General features: G+C 40.6%; 1 protein-coding gene across 17 annotated transcripts in view; it reads left to right on the plus strand.

Moving 5' to 3' along the window:
* The window catches only part of TMCC1 (transmembrane and coiled-coil domain family 1), a 156697-nt gene that overhangs the window by 34899 nt on the left and 104034 nt on the right, over nt 1–17764 (plus strand). For 9 of the 17 annotated variants that reach the window (XR_015151842.1, XR_015151843.1, XR_015151844.1 and 6 more), the window contains 2 exons: nt 7061–7120; nt 11011–11707. Coding sequence is in view for 14 of the 17 variants with exons in the window: in XM_086368583.1 (XP_086224709.1) it covers nt 11135–11707 (573 nt within the window). In the remaining 3 variants the exon portion in view is untranslated. The remainder of the gene's footprint in view (nt 1–7060; nt 7121–11010; nt 11708–17764) is intronic. The other 8 variants (XM_086368596.1, XM_086368590.1, XM_086368589.1 and 5 more) reach the window with 1 other exon arrangement.

Consider the following 17764-nt stretch of genomic DNA (forward strand, 5'->3'; position numbering starts at 1 on the left):
TACCCACTGAGCCTCCTGGGAAGCCTGCTATTTGTATGTGACATTAATTAATAATAAATACTAGTGTATGTTTATTTTGAGTATTCTTTCCTGTTTTGAATTACATATCGTGAATACTTGATGTCAGAAATTTGAAATTAAGATTTTTTAATTGAAGTATGGTTGGAAAATTCAGCAGCGGCCACAGGACTGGAAAAGATCAGTTTTCATTCCAATCCCAAAGAAAGGCAATGCCAAAGAATGTTCATACTACCTCACAATTACACTCATTTCACACACCAGCATATTAAAAGCAGAGATACTACTTTACCGACAGAGTTCCATATAGTCAAAATTATGGTTTTTCCAGTAGTCATGTATGGATGTGAGAGTTGGACCATAAAGAAAGCTGGGTGCTGAAGAATTTATGCTTTTGAACTGTGGTGCTGGAGTAGACTCTTGAGAGTCCCTAGGACTGCAAGGAGATCAAACCAGTCAACCCTAAAGGAAATCAGTCGTGAATATTCATTGGAAGGACTGATGCTGAAGCTGAAGCTCTGATTCTTTGGCCAGCTGATGCGATGAATGGACTCATTTGAAAAGACTCTGATGCTGGGAAAGATTGAAGGCAGGAGCAGAAGGGGATGACAATGGATGAGATGGTTGGATGGCATCAGAAACTTGCTGGACATGAGTTTGAGCAAGTTCCGGGAGTTGGTGATGGACAGGGAAGTCTGGTGTGCTGCAGTCTATGGGATCACAGAGTCAGAGGTGACTGAGCGACTGAACTGAACTGAACTGATTTACAATGTTGTGTTAGTTTCTCGTGTACAGCAAGCTGATTCAGTTATACGTATGTGTATATATGTATTCCCTTTCAGATTCTTTTCCTTTTTAGGTTGTTACAAGATATTGAACATAGTTATCGGTGCTGTACAGTAGGCCTTGTTTATCTGTTTTAGTAGTGTATATCTTTTAAGCCCTAATTTCCCAGTTTATCCTCACCCGCTTTCACCTTTGACAACTGTAAGTTCATTTTCTCTGTGAGTCTGTTTCTGTTTTGTAAGTAAGTTCATCTGTATCATTTTTTGGATCCCACATATAATATTCCGCAGATATTCTGTGATATTTGTCCTCTCTGACTTACCTCACTTCGCATGATGCTCGCTGGTCTGTCCTTGTTGCTGCAAATGGCATTGCGTCATTCTTTCTATGACTGAGTATTTTACCACTGTGTACACACGCTACATCTTATTTATCCATTCCTCTACTCATGGATGTTTAGGTTGCTTCCATGTCTTAGTTATTAGTCATAGTGCTGCTATGATATTGGGGTGCATGTATCTTTTTGAATTGGAGTTTTCTCCAGATGTACGTTCAAGAGTGGTATTGCTGGGTCATAAGGCAGCTCTGTTTTTTCTTGATAGCTTTTTAGGGAAAACTCCATACTGTTTTCCATGGAGAAGGCAATGGCACCCCACTCCAGTACTCTTGCCGGAAAATCCCATGGACGGAGGAGCCCGGTGGGCTGCAGTCCACGGGGTCACAAAGACTGGGACATGACTGAGCGACTTCACTTTCACTTTTCACTTTCATGCACTGCAGAAGGAAATGGCAACCCGCTCCAGTGTTCTTGCCTGGAGAATCCCAGGGACGGGGGAGCCTGGTGGACTGCCGTCTATGGGGTCGCACTGAGTCGGCCATGACTGAAGCGACTTAGCAGCAGCAGCAGCAGCAGCAGCCATACTGTTTTCCATAGTGGCTGCACCAAAAAGTGCACTTACACATTGGAAAAGTCTTTATTTCCTCTTCACTTATGAAGGATATTCTCACTAGATATAGAATACTGGTTGAACAATCTTTTTCTTTCAACATTTTTTTAAAGTTGCTAAACCCCTATTATCTTGCTTGCAAAGTTTCTGACAGCAAGGTTATTATAATCCTTATCCTTGTTCCTCTGTATATACTATGTTTTCCCTCTCTGGTTGCCTTCACGATTTCCCTTTTTCTTTTCAGCTATTATTTCAGCTAGCTATTATGCCTAGTTTTGGGGTTTCTTTTAAGTCTTGTTTGACATTTTTGGACCTTCTTAAATCTGTATAGTTTGGTGTCTTGTCACTTAACCATTCACATATTTCTTCTGCTTTGTTCTTTCTTCTCCAGGCATTCTGAGTATATTACACTATTTGATATTTTCCCACAGTTCTTGGATGTTTTCTCTTGTTTTATTTTCCTACTTCTTTTCTTCTTTACATTTCAATTTGAGTAATTTCTGTGAGCCTGTCTTCAAGTTCCCTGATTCTTTTTTAGCTGTTTCAAATCTACTAAAATAATTTGTTGTTTATTACCATGTTTCTCTTTCTAGGATTTCCACTATATTCTTTATGATTTCCATGTCTCTGTCAAACTACCTGTGTGATCTTGCATGTTGTCTACCTTTTCCATTATTCTCTACCATATTAATCATGTTTTAAATTCTCTGATAATTCTCATACCATGGCATTTCTGAGTCTAGTTCTGATGATTGCTTTGTTTCTGCAAACTATGTTTTTATTAAAGTGGAGAGTGAAAAAGTTGGCTTAAAGCTCAACATTCAGAAAATGAAGATCATGCCATCTGGTCCCCTCACTTCATGGGAAATAGATGGGGAAACAGTGGAAACAGTGTCAGACTTTATTTTTTGGGGCTCCAAAATCACTGCAGATGGTGACTGCAGCCATGAAATTAAAAGACGCTTACTCCTTGGAGGGAAAGTTATGACTAACTTAGATAGCATATTCAAAAGCAGAGATATTACTTTGCCAACAAAGGTCCGTCTAGTCAAGGCTATGGTTTTTCCAGTGGTCATGTATGGATGTGAGAGTTGGACTGTGAAGAAGGCTGAGCGCCAAAGAATTGATGCTTTTGAACTGTGGTGTTGGAGAAGACTCTTGAGAGTCCCTTGGACTGCAAGGAGATCCAACCAGTCCATTCTGAAGGAGATCAGTCCTGGGTGTTCTTTGGAAGGAATGATGCTAAAGCTGAAACTCCAGTACTTTGGCCACCTCATGCGAAGAGTTGACTCATTGGAAAAGACTCTGATGCTGGGAGGGATTGGGGGCAGGAGGAGAAGGGGACGATAGAGGATGAGATGGCTGGATGGCATCACTAACTCAATGGACGTGAGTCTCAGTGAACTCCGGGACTTGGTGTTGGACAGGGAGGCCTGGCGTGCTGCGTTTCATGGGGTCGCAAAGAGTCGGACATGACTGAGCGACTGATCTCATCTGATCTTGGCATGCTTCGTAAGTTCTTGGTGAAAGGTGTCCATTTTGTGTAGAACAGGAAATACTGAGGTGAATATCTGATATGCTTGGAGAAGACTGCAAGCTTCCTTCTGCTGAGCCTTTAAGGTAGAATTTAAATTAATCTGTTAGGGGTTGGGCTATGTTTAAAGAGTATTATTGCTATGGTTACCAGCATTGATACATGTTGTTGCCATGGAAACCAAAGACTTCAAATTTCCCTAGTGTCCATTATATCCCGGCTTAGCTTTGGGTTTTCTCTTTGTGCTGTTTCACACAGTGAGTTTGTTTATTGCAGCTATATTCCATTATTTTTACTCAAAGCTTGTTAGCAGAGACATTACTTTGCTGACAAAGGTCCATCTAGTCAAAGCTCTGATTTTTCCAGTAGTCATGTATGGATGTGAGAGTTGGACTATAAAGGAAGCTGAGTGCCAAAGAATTGGTGCTTTTGAACTGTGGTGCTGGAGAAGACTCTTGAGAGTCCCTTGGATTGCAAGGAGATGAAACCAGTCAATCCTAAAGGAAATCAGTCCTGAATATTCATTGGAAGGACTGATGCTGAAACTCTAATACTTTGGCCACCTGATGTAAAGAACTGACTCCTTGGAAAAGACCCTCATGCTAGGAAAGATTGAAGGCAGGAGGAGAAGGAGATGACAGAGGATAAGATGGTTGGATGGCATCAGCGACTCGATGTACCTGAGTTTGAGCAAGCTCCAGGAGTTGGTGATGGACAGGGAAGCCTGGCATGCTGCAGTCCATGGGGTCGCAAAGGGGCAGACATGACTGAGCGGTTGAGCATCTGAACTGAACTGAACTGTTAGCATGATAGTGGAGGTTGAGGGGAGTTCTGTGATGATCTGGTACGCCTCAGATTTAGGCAGGCACTAGAACCTGGGTCTCTTGTAAAATTTTCTGTTTCTAGGAGTGGAGTTGTTCCCCTTCTTTTTTCTTCCTCAACTGCTGTGTCTATCTTAGGTTTTATATTCCCTCCCCTTTTTTAATCTTAAGTTTTTTTCTTAATAGATTTTAACCAATAGTAGTTTTTGTTTGAATTTCCTATTCAAAGCAGCCTTCTCTGCCCCTGTATTTTATTTTTTTGGCGTCACCATGTAGCATGCAGAATCTTCGTTCCCTGCAGTGGGAGCATACGGAGGCTTAACCACCCTGGACCACCAGGGAAGTCCCTAAGCTAATAGGGGGTAGATTTGGGCTGATTGGCGTTGGCTGCAAGCTCCACAAGGGTGGGGGCTGGGATAAGAAGCTTCTTTGCATTCTCTCAGATTCTATCTGCCTCCCCCCCACCCCCCTTCCCCCACACACACAGCCTTTGAGGTTCCTGGCAGAAAAGCCTGTAATAGGGTAGAGCCTCTCTCCTGATTGCAGTCCCTTGAGACTTGGCACTCTCATACTGGCCCACATTCAGTGTCCAGCAATTGGTCAAAATTTGTGATTTAATCGTCCTGACTGCAGTGGAATTCCTGCATGCTCTTGGGGCTGTATTTCCTTTGGTTAGAAAGAAAGCTTTACCTCTAGGATTATAGGTGCTTGTCTAGCATCTTGTGTTACTCCATCCCTGTTGCATTGTCTGCAGGTTTGGTCAGGTGGCATTGTTGATGGTGGGGAGAGAGCGGTTTTATCCACTGTGAACCTTAGGAGTCCACATTGTGGTCAGAGAAGAACTTGTGAGACTTGATTTAGTGCTCAGCATATGGATCACTTTTTGTAAGTGATCTCTTTGAACTTGATAGAGTATTCTGCAGTTATTGGGTACTGTCTTATACAAATGTCTGTTTAGGTCCCCAGTTTGTTAACCATGCTATTCAGATCTAACTCTCTTTTTCTTCCGATTTAGGTCGTTTATTCTATCAATTATGAGAGATTTTAAAAATTTCTCCATTATGATTATAGATATATTTCACTTCTTGTAGGTCTGCTAAATTGTGCTTTATGCATTTGGAGGCTATGTTATTACTTGCATATAAATTTTAAATTATGTCTTTCTAATGAGTTCTGCGTTTAATCCTATGAATTATATTACCTCCATTAATGCTTTTTGAATTATAGTCTACTTTGAGTACTACTAATAAAGCTTGAGCAGCTTTTGTTTAGATTATGTTTGTTAACCCTTTCTATACATTTTATTTTAATTGTTCTCTATATTTGGCATGATTCTTTTACACATCATAATAGAGAATTTTTTTTTTTGGCCACGTCACGGGGCTTGTGGGATCTTAGTTCCCCAACCAGGGAATGAACCGGGCCACTGCTGTGAAAGTGCCGGGCCCTAAGCACTGGCCCAGCAGGGATTGACTTCCGTTTCTTATTTAGTGTGATAGATAGTCTTCTTCTTTTGGTCCACTTAGATTTAATATAATTATTGGGATATTTGGGTTTGCATTTGATATCGTATATTTTCCTTTTTATATGTCTTATCTGCAATCTTGCTTTCCCTCCTTTTTGTATTTATTTGCATATTTTAATTCTGTTTTTCCTTTCTGCTAGCACAATAGTTATGTCCTTTTCTATAATTTTAAAATGTTTCCCCTTGAGATTAAAACATGTATTTACTTTCTTTTTTTTCCAAATGTGTAAGTTTATTTTTTCCTGACATAAGAATAGTCATAATGTATATACTTCGAGAGGTAGAAAAAGTTAAAGATGGAAAGTCCCCCCTCACATCTGCCCACCAGCCACCCAGTTCTCCAGATGACTCAGGATGAGTACCCCCAGTGCAGTCATCTGGCCTCTTCACTGGCCCCCAGTGTGTAGCATGTGTGCTGCTCTGCAGCTGGGAATCTCGGCCTGTATCTTCCTGCTCATTCATCCATCTTCTCATCTTTCAAAGTGCAGTGAAAGCTTCTTTGTTCTTGAAACTTTTCAAGGCAAGTGTCATCGGATTTCTTCACTTCTGATGGTAATCATAGTTGTCCTTACACATTCTAGCACTTAATTATGTTGTTCTGTGCTGTTTCTCTTAAGCTTCAAGTATGTAAACTCACTTTCCATCCTAGATTACTTCCTTGAGGGTAAGGTAGGATGCTTTGTGTAATTTGGAGCACAAAGCAGATGCCCCCCAAACACATGCCTGAGTAAATTGCCTCTGGTAATGGCTGTTTTCCAGGGAATTTTCCATTTTGGTGCATCTTGAGCCTCAATTATTCATGGTAGACATACTTATTAAGAGTTGCTTTTGAACGCAAAATTGTGGATGGAGAATTGGAAGCTACTTGAAAGATACTTGCTTATAAAATTATGCTTCTTTTCATGTTGGTAAGGAATCTGCCCACAATTCGGGAGGCCCGGATTCAATCCCTGGGTCGGGAAGATCCCCTGGAGTAGGAATGGCAACACACTCCAGTATTCTGGCCTGCAGAATTCTGTGGACAGAGGAGCGTGGCAGGCTACATACAGTCCACGGGGTCGCAAAGAATCAGACATGACTGAGCGACTAACACACTTATTTTGCATTTCATTTTACTTTAAGATTAGAATTAATGGACTATCCATTCCTAATTCAGTATCATAGTGTAAAAAGATTTATGAAATATACTTTTTTTTTTAATATTGACGTTCCTCAAATTGTTTTTTCTTGATTATAGTTTTTTTTTTCATTATTTCTTTGCAAAATGAGAAAATACTGAAAAACACTAGAAAAAATTACCCTGTACTACCACTGAGAGCTAAATGTTACCATTTTGTTATGTGTATACTCAGTTTTTTCCTATGTTTATATAAATAAACTCCCCTCTTCTAAGTTTCCTACCTTGTAATTCTTAATGTTTGCTTTTCAGCTTTCCCTAAAAGGATTCCAGAACACCTTAGAAGTGCTTGAGGAAGAGTGATAAAGGCAAGTATCCAATTTGTTAGCGTCAGTGAAATAATTTGGTTCATAGCCAAACCAAAATGCTTTGGTCACCGTGTCTATCAAGAAAACTAAAAAGTTGGGAGTAACAACTTAAAGGAAAAAAAAAGAAAGATAGTTCATATATAATTCGAATTTTTTTTTTTTCAAAACTGTTGTAGAAAATTGTTAAAATTCTGAGAATTTAACCAAGTTTTCTGAAATACCTGGTTTGTCGGTGGCTCCCATTTCCTCCTCTTTTTTCCCCGCTTTCCACCCCTTCCTCCTGCCCCCTTTCTCCCATATCCTTTTGTTCCCTTTTCTCTCTATTGGTTTCCTCAGGCTTACTTAGAAGGACTTTACTTTTCAGAGAAGCCCTGTGAATAAAAGAGAAGCCAACATTTCCTTCTTATGAAAGAACACTTAGCTTTACAGTTGAACTTGTTTGTGTTAAACCAGAGATAGCAATACAGTTGTTTGGGAAGTTTAATAAGCTGAACAGCAGTTATTATTCATTTGAATTTTACTACTGTCTTACAGAAGAAAATAGGGGAGTCTTAAAAAACATTCGCATTATTGAATTATTTTAGTGCTTGCTTTCTTCTTGTCACAAGTTTTATATAATGGTTATAGCATTACGTTTTACAGTCAGTGCAACAGGTTGTTGTTTCAAAATTCTTATCTAACAATTTGATGCTTAAAGCTCAGTTTAAGTTTCTTTGGTGTTCTGTGTTAGGTAAGCTTCTGTTAGTATCATGAAGATATGTTTTGCCTTTAGAAATCCCAGAATTTACTACTCCTCTACTAGGTAATCTGTGCAGCCATGTAGATAGCCTATGCAAGCTTTGGCTTGGAAATCAACACCCTGTTTCTGGGTTTTCCTCCAAATGCTGGCATATCCTTATAATTAATCATTCTTTTAAATTATATGAGAATAAATGATATAGACATGCTAATGAAATCTCAAATGAAGATACAGACATTTAAAAATGTACCATATTTTCCATTTTTTTAAAACCAAGAAGCAGGTTTATGTGAAGTGAAGTTAATGTGAAGTGAAGTGAAGTTGCTCAGTCATGTCTGACTCTTTGCAACCCCATGTACTGTAGCCTACTGGGCTTCTCCATCCATGGGATTTTCCAGGCAAGAGTACTGGAGTGGGTTGCCATTTCCTTCTCCAGAGGATCTTCCCGATCCAGGGATTGAACCCGGGTCTTCTGCATTGTAGTCAGACGCTTTACCATCTGAGCCACAAGGGAAGCCCCTTGATTAGTTTATAACACTGCCCAATGAAGCTGATCTGCTGAGTAATAAATTCCTTGTATGTTTATATATGAGACAAGTAGATTGGTGTTCTAACGAACCTTGATACCATTCCTCTCTTTATGGTGTCTTTTATTATCATGGGAGAAACTTATTTTATATGTTTTACTTTCAAAATAGCAGCAACAAAAAATATGTTGTATTATTTAGCTAATGCAATATAAATAAGGAAAAAAGTAATTTACTTCCTCATTATCAGCCTGCTGCTTTCACATCCTTCTATCTTTTCGGGGTCTAAATATCCCAGTACAAGAAGAGGTTGATATACAGTTACTGGATTATCTTGGTTACATAGCCCTTTTTGTCTGAGAAGCTCCATGCTTTGCAGAGTGAAAATAATTCAATAACTATTAGTCTGCACTAGAAACTCATGAGGGAAGGTCAGGATAATTAAATACATATACTGTTGACAACATTTTTGCCCACAAGGAGCCCCAGAAAACTCCATATAGCCCAAAACATTTGTTTATGTCAGTAGGATTAAGGGCTTCTCTCTTGGCTCTCCCAAAGGGAAAAGGAAAAATAAAAGCAACACAGAGTCGGGAAAAGGGTGAGAGGCCCCAGCCGTGTGGCAGGTTTTTGGTGCAGCCACAGAGAATTTGAGTGAAAAGCAGTGAAATTTCCCATCCTCGTGACTGCTCCTCATTTGCCTAGTTTGGGAGCAAAGAATTTTGTGGTATTTAGTTAGTAGGAAGGTACTGGTTAAAGGCCTTTAACCCTGTCAACATGGTTTATGCTCCTGAGTCATGAAGAGGTTAGGAGATGGGAAGATAGGCATGTAAGAGTGTGGTCCGCAAAGCCACAGTGACGGTGTCCATCCACGTTCATGGTGAGAGGGTCGTCTGAGAGAAGTTACCAGGAAGAAAGGTCTGATGGGTTTGCATTCCTATCCCTTTGGACTCTAGGAGTCTGGAGGTCACCGTGAACTCTTAAATCCAACTGATTTATGCCTTTCAAATTGCTGTTTGGTGGCCAGAGGTCTGTCTGCGTATGCCCAGACCATGACCACCCTAAGTGCTTCAGACTTGGTAGTGACTTAGTGGTGACTTCAAACTGTTCAAAGTCCTTGGTGTAACGCAGGGAGTTTTAAAGCCCTTTGAAGGAAAAGTTGAGGTAAAATATAGAAATAAAGAACTTCACGCACCACATTTTGTCCTCTGTAGCAGGTTCTGTACATTAATGCAGTTTTGTTTTACATACTTGCAGAAACTCAGTTTTTTAAAAAAAGTTTTCTATTATGAGAAACCTTATCCCTACCACACCCTCCCTTTCTTTGGCATGTGACTTCCGTAACTGTGGCAGTTATGCTGACCTTACATCTCTTAGTTTCAACTTCCTTTTAATTTCCTGCACTTTAATGTTGGTGTGTGGTTGCTATTTGACCTTTCTTTTTCTCTCCTTTTTAGTCATACCCAGTTACTGTGTCACTTCTTTGCTTTTGAGTTTGTGTGAATACAGCCGTCCCTTGGTACCCATGGAGGACTGGTTCCAGGACTCCTGCAGATAACGAAATCCTCAGATGCTCATGTCTCCTATATGAAATGGCATAGTATTTGCATAGAACCATGCGCATCCTCCCATATACCTTAAATCATCTGTAGAGCATTTATAATACCTAATACAACGTAAATAAATGCTATGAAAACAGTTGCTGGGAGCATGGCAAATTCAGGTTTTGCTCTTTGGAAATCCTAGAACTCCTTCACCCCAAATGTTTTCCATCTGAGGTTGGTTGAATCTGCAGATGTGGAACCCGTGCATATGGAGGGTGGGCTGTACATGGGCAGCCTCTTGTCAGAGTCGACCCTTTTCAAAGAAAGGGATTCCTTTGAGTCTCTTTCTTTGTTCACTGGTTCTGAGCCAAGCTCTAGTCTCTGAAGACAGATTCTTTCTGGATCATGTACTCATTGTACCGAAAGGTCGTTTGTGTTCCAGCAGAGAATCCAACCTATAAGATTTCAGTTTGCATTTTCTTCTCAAAAGAGCAAACCTTCTCAAAAGAGAAGTGTCTAGTTGCCAGTGACCTTGATGAATATAAATGATAACTGGAAATTCCTCTTTTCCATTAAAACCCACAATGCAGTTAGATTGGGATGTCCACGTTTCACAGTTATTCTTTGAATTTACTATATTGAGCTTCAGCATGCAGATAATTAACTATGGTTGTGATTGAGAGGAATCATTTCAATTGCCTCAGCTAGACTGTCTGTATTGAATGCTCTGTGCTCGGATGTCTCTCGATTTCCCAAGTAATGGCTGTTCTCTCAAATATTATTATGGTTTGCATTCCAAGATGACCCTTCTAGTATGTAGTTCCTCTTCACATTGCAACTTGTAGGGAGTTTTTTGACAGCGCTGTTTTTTCATTTCCTTTGTACTTGTTTCGGAGCTTTTCCTCCTATTCTAGAAAATAATCATTACCCACTATCTAGAAAACTATCTTTTAATCTTCTGATTAAAGATTGCTTAATGATAGTGTCTACTTCTTGGGCTAGTGGCATGTTTTTCTTTTAACACTGGAGTTTCTGCATGGATTTATAATACGAGCTTTTTTTTTTTTTTTTTAACATTAGGTAGGCATGAAGCCTTCGTCTCACAGCTGCATGTGTAGTTACTGTCGAAGCAATGCCTACCTAATTTGACAGTCGTGGTGTGTTAAAAAAATTTTTTGAGTTTGCAAATAAGCGTATTAAGTCTACTGATGGAGCCTTCGGGCAGTGAACAATTATTTGAGGACCCTGATCCCGGAGGCAAATCCCAAGATGCAGAGGCCAGAAAGCAAACAGAATCAGAACAAAAGTTGTCTAAAATGACCCACAATGCTTTGGAGAACATTAACGTGATTGGCCAAGGCTTGAAGCATCTCTTCCAGCACCAGCGCAGGAGGTCGTCCGTGTCCCCCCACGATGTGCAACAGATTCAGGCAGACCCAGAGCCTGAAATGGATCTGGAAAGCCAGAACGCGTGTGCTGAGACTGATGGTGTCCCCACCCACCCCACAGCTCTGAATCGTGTCCTGCAGCAGATCCGCGTGCCACCCAAGATGAAGAGAGGGACGAGCCTGCACAGCAGGCGGGGCAAGCCAGAGGCCCCAAAGGGAAGTCCCCAGATCAACAGGAAATCTGGCCAGGAGATGGCAACTGTCATGCAGTCCGGCCGACCCAGGTCTTCATCCACTACTGACGCTCCTTCCAGCTCTGTGGTGATGGAAATAGCTTGTGCCGCTGCCGCTGCTGCTGCGTGTCTGCCGGGGGATGAGGCGTCTGCAGAGCGGGTAAGTTTCTGTTAAATTACCTGTTAACTTCTTGTGCTTTATATCTAGTACTCTGCACACTTTGCCTGGGTGACTGAAAAGAAGTATCTCTTCAAGTACCCCGAGGCTGTGGCCAAAGATAGTTTCCCTTTTCATTAAATAAGTGGGATGAAGAGTAATCATCATAGCTAATAATGAACGCTTCTAATTATATTCCTGTTTGCTTCCTAACTTGTTGCCTCAGATGATTCCAGTGCAGTCAGCCCACGAGTTTTAAGAATTACTGAATCCGAATTTCTGGAGCTCCCATTCAGCCCGGTCGGCAAGCTTAGAGCTATCTGGACCGCTCCTGCTCTTTAATGACATGACCCCCAAGGTTGCCCCCATTCTCCATTCCAAATCAGTGCCCTAGTTTAGGCCTTCATCTGTCTCACTGCCCTTTCAGATTCTTTTTTTCTCCATGCTGGACACAGCTTGTGAGAGCTATCTGAAATACTAAAGTCATTGTCATTTCCACTGCTTAAAAAGCAGTCACTGGCTCCATCATTTCCTGAGGGGCAAAGAAAGTTCTTTAAGATGATACACAGGACCTCCCATGATTTAGCCCATGTGGACTTCTTTACCTCCTACAACTTAACAGCTAGTACTCCTTTCTCACGCTTTTTATTTTTCCTCTAAAGTTTTTCCTTTTGTCCATATCTTGACTTACTCTTTCATTCAGTCATTTGTTCAGCAAACATATAATGAGATGTTCCAGTCACTGTGGATACTGTGATGAACAGAAAAAGATGTGATCCTTACTCTCATGGAGTTTATTATCAGATGGGGACACATATTAAATAATCACTTGAGCAAATCTAAAGTTTCAACCGTGGCACATGCTACTGGAGCCTATTACAGGAACTTAGGACCTAGTTAAGGATGTCACTTCTGTGAGGAAATGGCAAAGATTTGGAGGGTAAGCTGAGGTAATTAGGTGATGGAGAGAGAACTCCAGGTGCAAAGGTGCTAAGATAGAAGGACGCTTTCCTGAGTACGAGGGACGGGATGGCAGGTGTGTGTGCGTGTCCATGCAAGCACACAGAGGGTAAGGCTGGAGAGAGAGAGAGGAAGGAGTTCATACAGAGGTTTGCAGACAGTGTTCGGGAGTTTTTCTCCATTTAAGAGGAATGAGTAATATCAAAGCATTTTAAGCAAAGGGGACAGTTGCACCTTTATGATTAGAAAATATCACTGTGTTTATGGTGTGAAGAGTAGATTAGACTGGGTTCAGGTGGGATGCAGATAGATGAGCTGGAAGGCTGTCGTGTCCAGAGAGATGACAGTAGTTTGGATCAAAGACGAGACGGTGGGAGCGGAAAGAAGAATTACCTAAGGGCAGGGGTGTGTCTTACTCCTCATGCCAATAGTTTGGGCTTCACTACGTGGGTCAGTGGTAGAGAATCTGCCTGCCATTGCAGGAGGTGCAGAATTGATCCCTGAGTCAGGAAGATCCCCTGGAGGAGGAAATGGCAACCAACTCCAATATTCTTGCCTGGAGAATCCCATGGACAGAAGAATCTCGAGGGCTAACAGTCCATGGGGTCGAAGAGTCAGATACGACAGAGCGACTGAGCACGGATCCAATACTTTGGCCCTTGAATTATTGGTTTGATGAATTAGAAGTAAATAGATAGGGAGCAAGAAACGATATCTAGTTAGGGAGTTTGAGAGTGTATGCAGAGAAGTTTTTGAAATGGAGTAATCTTTCATTTAATTATTCATCAATACTTATTAAATACCAACTATGTACTAGGCAGTTTTCTAGGTAGTTAGAATACACCAGAAAACGAAACAGGCAAACATATGTGCTGTTATGGAGGCTTACTCTGTATTGAAGGAGATAACATACAGTAGATATAAAAATGAATAATATGTTACGATGAAGTGTGATGAGTATTATGGGAAGAAAAGAGCAAAATTAGAGAAAGAAAGAGATTAGGGGTGTGTACAGAGGGGAGGGGAGTTGCAGTATAAGGTAAGGTAAGCCTCACTGAGAAGGTAACGTTTGAGTGAAGACTTGAGGAGATGAAGAAATTAGTCATGAGGCTGGCTTTCTGGGGGATAAGTACTCAGGCGGATGAAATAACTCCAGGGTAGGAGCTGACATTCCCTACCTGACGTGTCCAGGGAATAGCAAGACCAGTATGGAAAAGCTGAGTGAGGGGGGACAGTAGTACAAGATGGCCTCAGAGAGGTCACAGGTGGCCAGCCTGGGGAGAGCTTCATAGTGATATCTCAGTGTAGACACTCTTCCGTTACATCTTTATAAAATACCGTGGGATCGGAGACATTTCCCCCCGTGTTTGTTTGCTTGGTAGTTGTTCCACTGAGTGTTTGACCTACCATTGTTTTAGGTTAGGGATCTGCACACTTTTTCTGTAAGTAGTCATTGTATTTTCCACCATATGGTCTGTCTTGCAACTACTCAGCTGTGTCGGAGCATGACATCAGTCACCCATAATATGTAAATGAATGGGCATGCCGGGGTTTGACTGGTGAACAGTGTCTGGGCCTCGGCCCATACTTTGCCCACCACAGTCTTAGGCACTGAGAATGTATGAGTGAAACAAACAAACAAAAATATTTGCTCTGGAGAAGTTTAACAAAACATATAAGTAAAGTGCATGATATGACAGTTGCGTAAGAGGATAAGGATTTCTAGGGAGGGAAGTTTTAAGCAGAGTGATCAGGGAAGACCTCACTGATATACAGGCGAAGACCTGGAGGATGCGAGGGAGCAGACCAAACCTCTGAAGGGAGACCTGAGGGAACAGCAAAGGGTAAGGTCCCAAAGGCCTGTACTATGAGGAAATGTTACGGAAGTTGGATTTTTTTTGGCATTGTTAAAGGGGAGAAAATGATAATGTATGTCAAGGCTGTAAGCTGTAGCCACCTGTCTGCCATGCCTGATGGGTGAGGAGCAATACTTGAAACAGTTCTTAACTAGTGAGAATTTGATCTGTATGTCTTATTTAAACTTAGGTTGTATGGTCTAAGTGTTAGTACCTTTCAAAAAAACAAAATTGAACCAAGTCAAGAGCTTATTGACTTTATTTGATGATTCATGGATTGGGCAGCATTCAGTCTGAGCCAAATAGAAACGAACTCTGAAGAGCTGTACAGAGAAAAAGACTTCTAGGCAGAAGGGAGCAGGAACAAGGAAGTTACACTCGTCCAAAAAGTGTGTTGGTTATTGCTAGGTTACTGTCCTTACAGAGGATGGCAAGGGTTACCTAAATAATGCTAATCAGCAGTTCCTGGTTGGCTGGTTTGAGTCCATTTCTGGGAGAGGCAAAAAACTGTAGTTTAGTTCTCAGTTTGATGTTATGAGAATTAGCATAAGAGACTCCATTTGGGGCCTACTGTGTTTTGTTTTGTTTTTTTAGTAAATTTACTGTGTTTATATGTAGCTTTTTAAAAAATAGTCATGTCAACTGGCCTTGTCAAAGGTGTAGACTAAAACCCATTCTTTCTCATTCAGTAACAAATAGCTTGTAGACTTAGAGTATGTGAATTTCCCAGGGTTTATAAATAAGGAACACTACCCTCTGCAGTAAATTACTGCATGATGGCATTCTACTCTGTTCAAAAGAAAGGGAGGTTTGTAAGATTAAGTTAACTGAGCCGTGTGCAAAACCAGAAAGCCTAGGTGTAATGTTCTACCAAAGGGGAAAGAAACGAGGTGATGGGAAGGATAATTCCTGTTGCTGACCACAAGGTGGTACCCCTAGACCAGGAGAAGTAGGCGGAAGTGAGGAGATGACTCCAACTGTGACAGGCCATTAGTAATGAAGGAATTATACCTTGAGAAGTCACTAGTTCAGGGAATTGTTAGGATGTGGGCTGGACTGAGTAGTGACTATCATACGTAGTAGTAATAGGCGCTCTTTTTAAAGTACTGAACTGAATTGGTAACTGTGGAAATGGAATTGACAATAGAAGAGTGGGTAGAATTTACTGACAATGTTAGAATTAAAAATAGAGATATTGTTGTATGGCCGAAACCAACACAAATTGTAAAGCAATTATCCTCCAATTAAAAATTAAAAAATAAATAAATAAATAAAGTGACTTCCCTGGTGGTCCAGTGGCTGGAACTCCAGGGTTCCAATGCCGTGGGGTCTGGGTTCAATCCCAGGTCGGGGAACTGGATCCCATATGCTGTAACTAAAGATCCCATATGCCACAGCTGAGACCCAGTGCAACCAAATAAATGAATAAATAAATACTTTTAAAAATAATTAAAGATAAAATTGAAAGTCCTAAAGTCTGCTTGGGAGAAGTAGTAAAATAATGTCTGTTTTCCTAAAAACAAAAACATTGAAAATTGTATTTTTTAAGTGAAAACCAATAGAGATCTTTCTCATTTGTGTATTTAGTGTCAGTTTGGTAGCTGATACTATCAAGGAAACGATCCCGGATGGGAAAGTAGGAATAAATCAGAGATGAAGATGTGTTTTGACTTTTCAGTTGTTCTCTAGTAAAGGTACTTTATAGAACAAAACTCATATGCCAAAGAAAGTAACTTTTAGGCTATTGACCCTAACTCAGAGGTCTAGAATGTGTGAAATGAAGGGAAAGTCACTCAGTCATGTCTGACTCTTTGCAACCCCATGGACTATACAGTCCATTAAATTCTCCAGGCCAGAATACTGGCGTGGTAGCCTTTCCCTTCTCCAGGAGATCTTCCCAACCCAGGGATCGAACCCAGGTCTCCCTCTTTGCAGGTGGATTCTTTACCAGCTGAGCCACAAGGAGGTCCAGAATGTGTATGTTTGTTCTAATGCAGTATATTTCTGTGGTGACCCACAAGATGCCTTTATTATCCTTAATGGTCTTACACTAACTTTTAATGTGGTTGTCCTAAGAGTGGAATTGAAGGTGTAGCTAGGATGTTCTTGACCTTGGCAGACTTACCATGCACAGTTATCATCATAAGGATGCCTCTCCAAGTTTTATTTGGTTTTATTTTTAACATCTGAGTTGTATTCCTTCTGTGACGAAGGCTCAACATAATGCAAAGGCAAGTTCACTCTTTAAGTTGAATTTAACCTCCTTTTCCTTTATATTACAAAATATATAGAGACCTTAGAGTAATTAGACCTCTAAAGGAACATAGTATGTGCCTATACCTTCTGCTTTCCCCTTTTATTCACAGAGGATTTGAGTACTTTATCAGTAGCCTTCAGTCTTAAGAGGGAGGGAGAATTTTGGCCCCCAAAGTCCACTACTCTTTTTTATTTTTTTTTAATCCAGAACATTGTTACAAGAATTTGTCTTGTGACTGTTAGCTTCCCAAAGACTCATAGGTAGATAAATAGGACAGACCAGGATCATGTATGATAGAAGATAATTACTGGAACAGATTGGTTTTTCTTCAGTGATCATAATGCAGCATTTTATCTAAAGAAAGATAGGCAGCTTTGGCAAGTTAGCAAAATATTGTAAGTATTTGTTTAGTTAGTTTGTAAGTATTAGCTTTAGTAAGTATTTGTTAATATTTGACTTGTTTCAGTGTTACATCATCATGACCTGTGATTTCGTCAGTCAGTGGGAGCAGACCAGATTTCATACTTCAGGATCAGCATGTATTTATTAGGCATTAGTGTCTCTCATTTTATCTATGGTTTGACTTTGAAAGCATCTTATTTCCTAAATAGAATCCTTTAAAATATGTAAAAGATGTTTGATTTCAAAAATCAGTCTTTGGACAAATCTCTTTGTAAAAAGAATTAGCAAGGATTTGTTGGTTTATATATTACAAAAATATATCTTTAGCCAAAGATCAAGTAAAATATTTGTTGGTGGTAGTTTAGTCGCAAAGTTGTGTCCGATTCTTGTGACCCCATGGACTGTAGCTCACCAGGCTCCTCTGTCCATGGGGTTTCCCCTGCAAGAATACTGGAGTAGGTTGCCATTTCCTCCTCCAGGAGATCTTTCCAACCCAGGTCTTCTGCATTGCAGGTGGATTCTTTACTGACTGAGCAATAGAACTGGCAACTACATTTTATTTTATCACAGTAACATCTTACTGGG

This window comes from Bos grunniens, chromosome 22 (genome assembly GCF_055505025.1).
Source record: "Bos grunniens cultivar Pamir isolate PY7600 chromosome 22, Bosgru_T2T1.0, whole genome shotgun sequence".
In the NCBI taxonomy this organism is placed as follows: domain Eukaryota; kingdom Metazoa; phylum Chordata; class Mammalia; order Artiodactyla; family Bovidae; genus Bos; species Bos grunniens.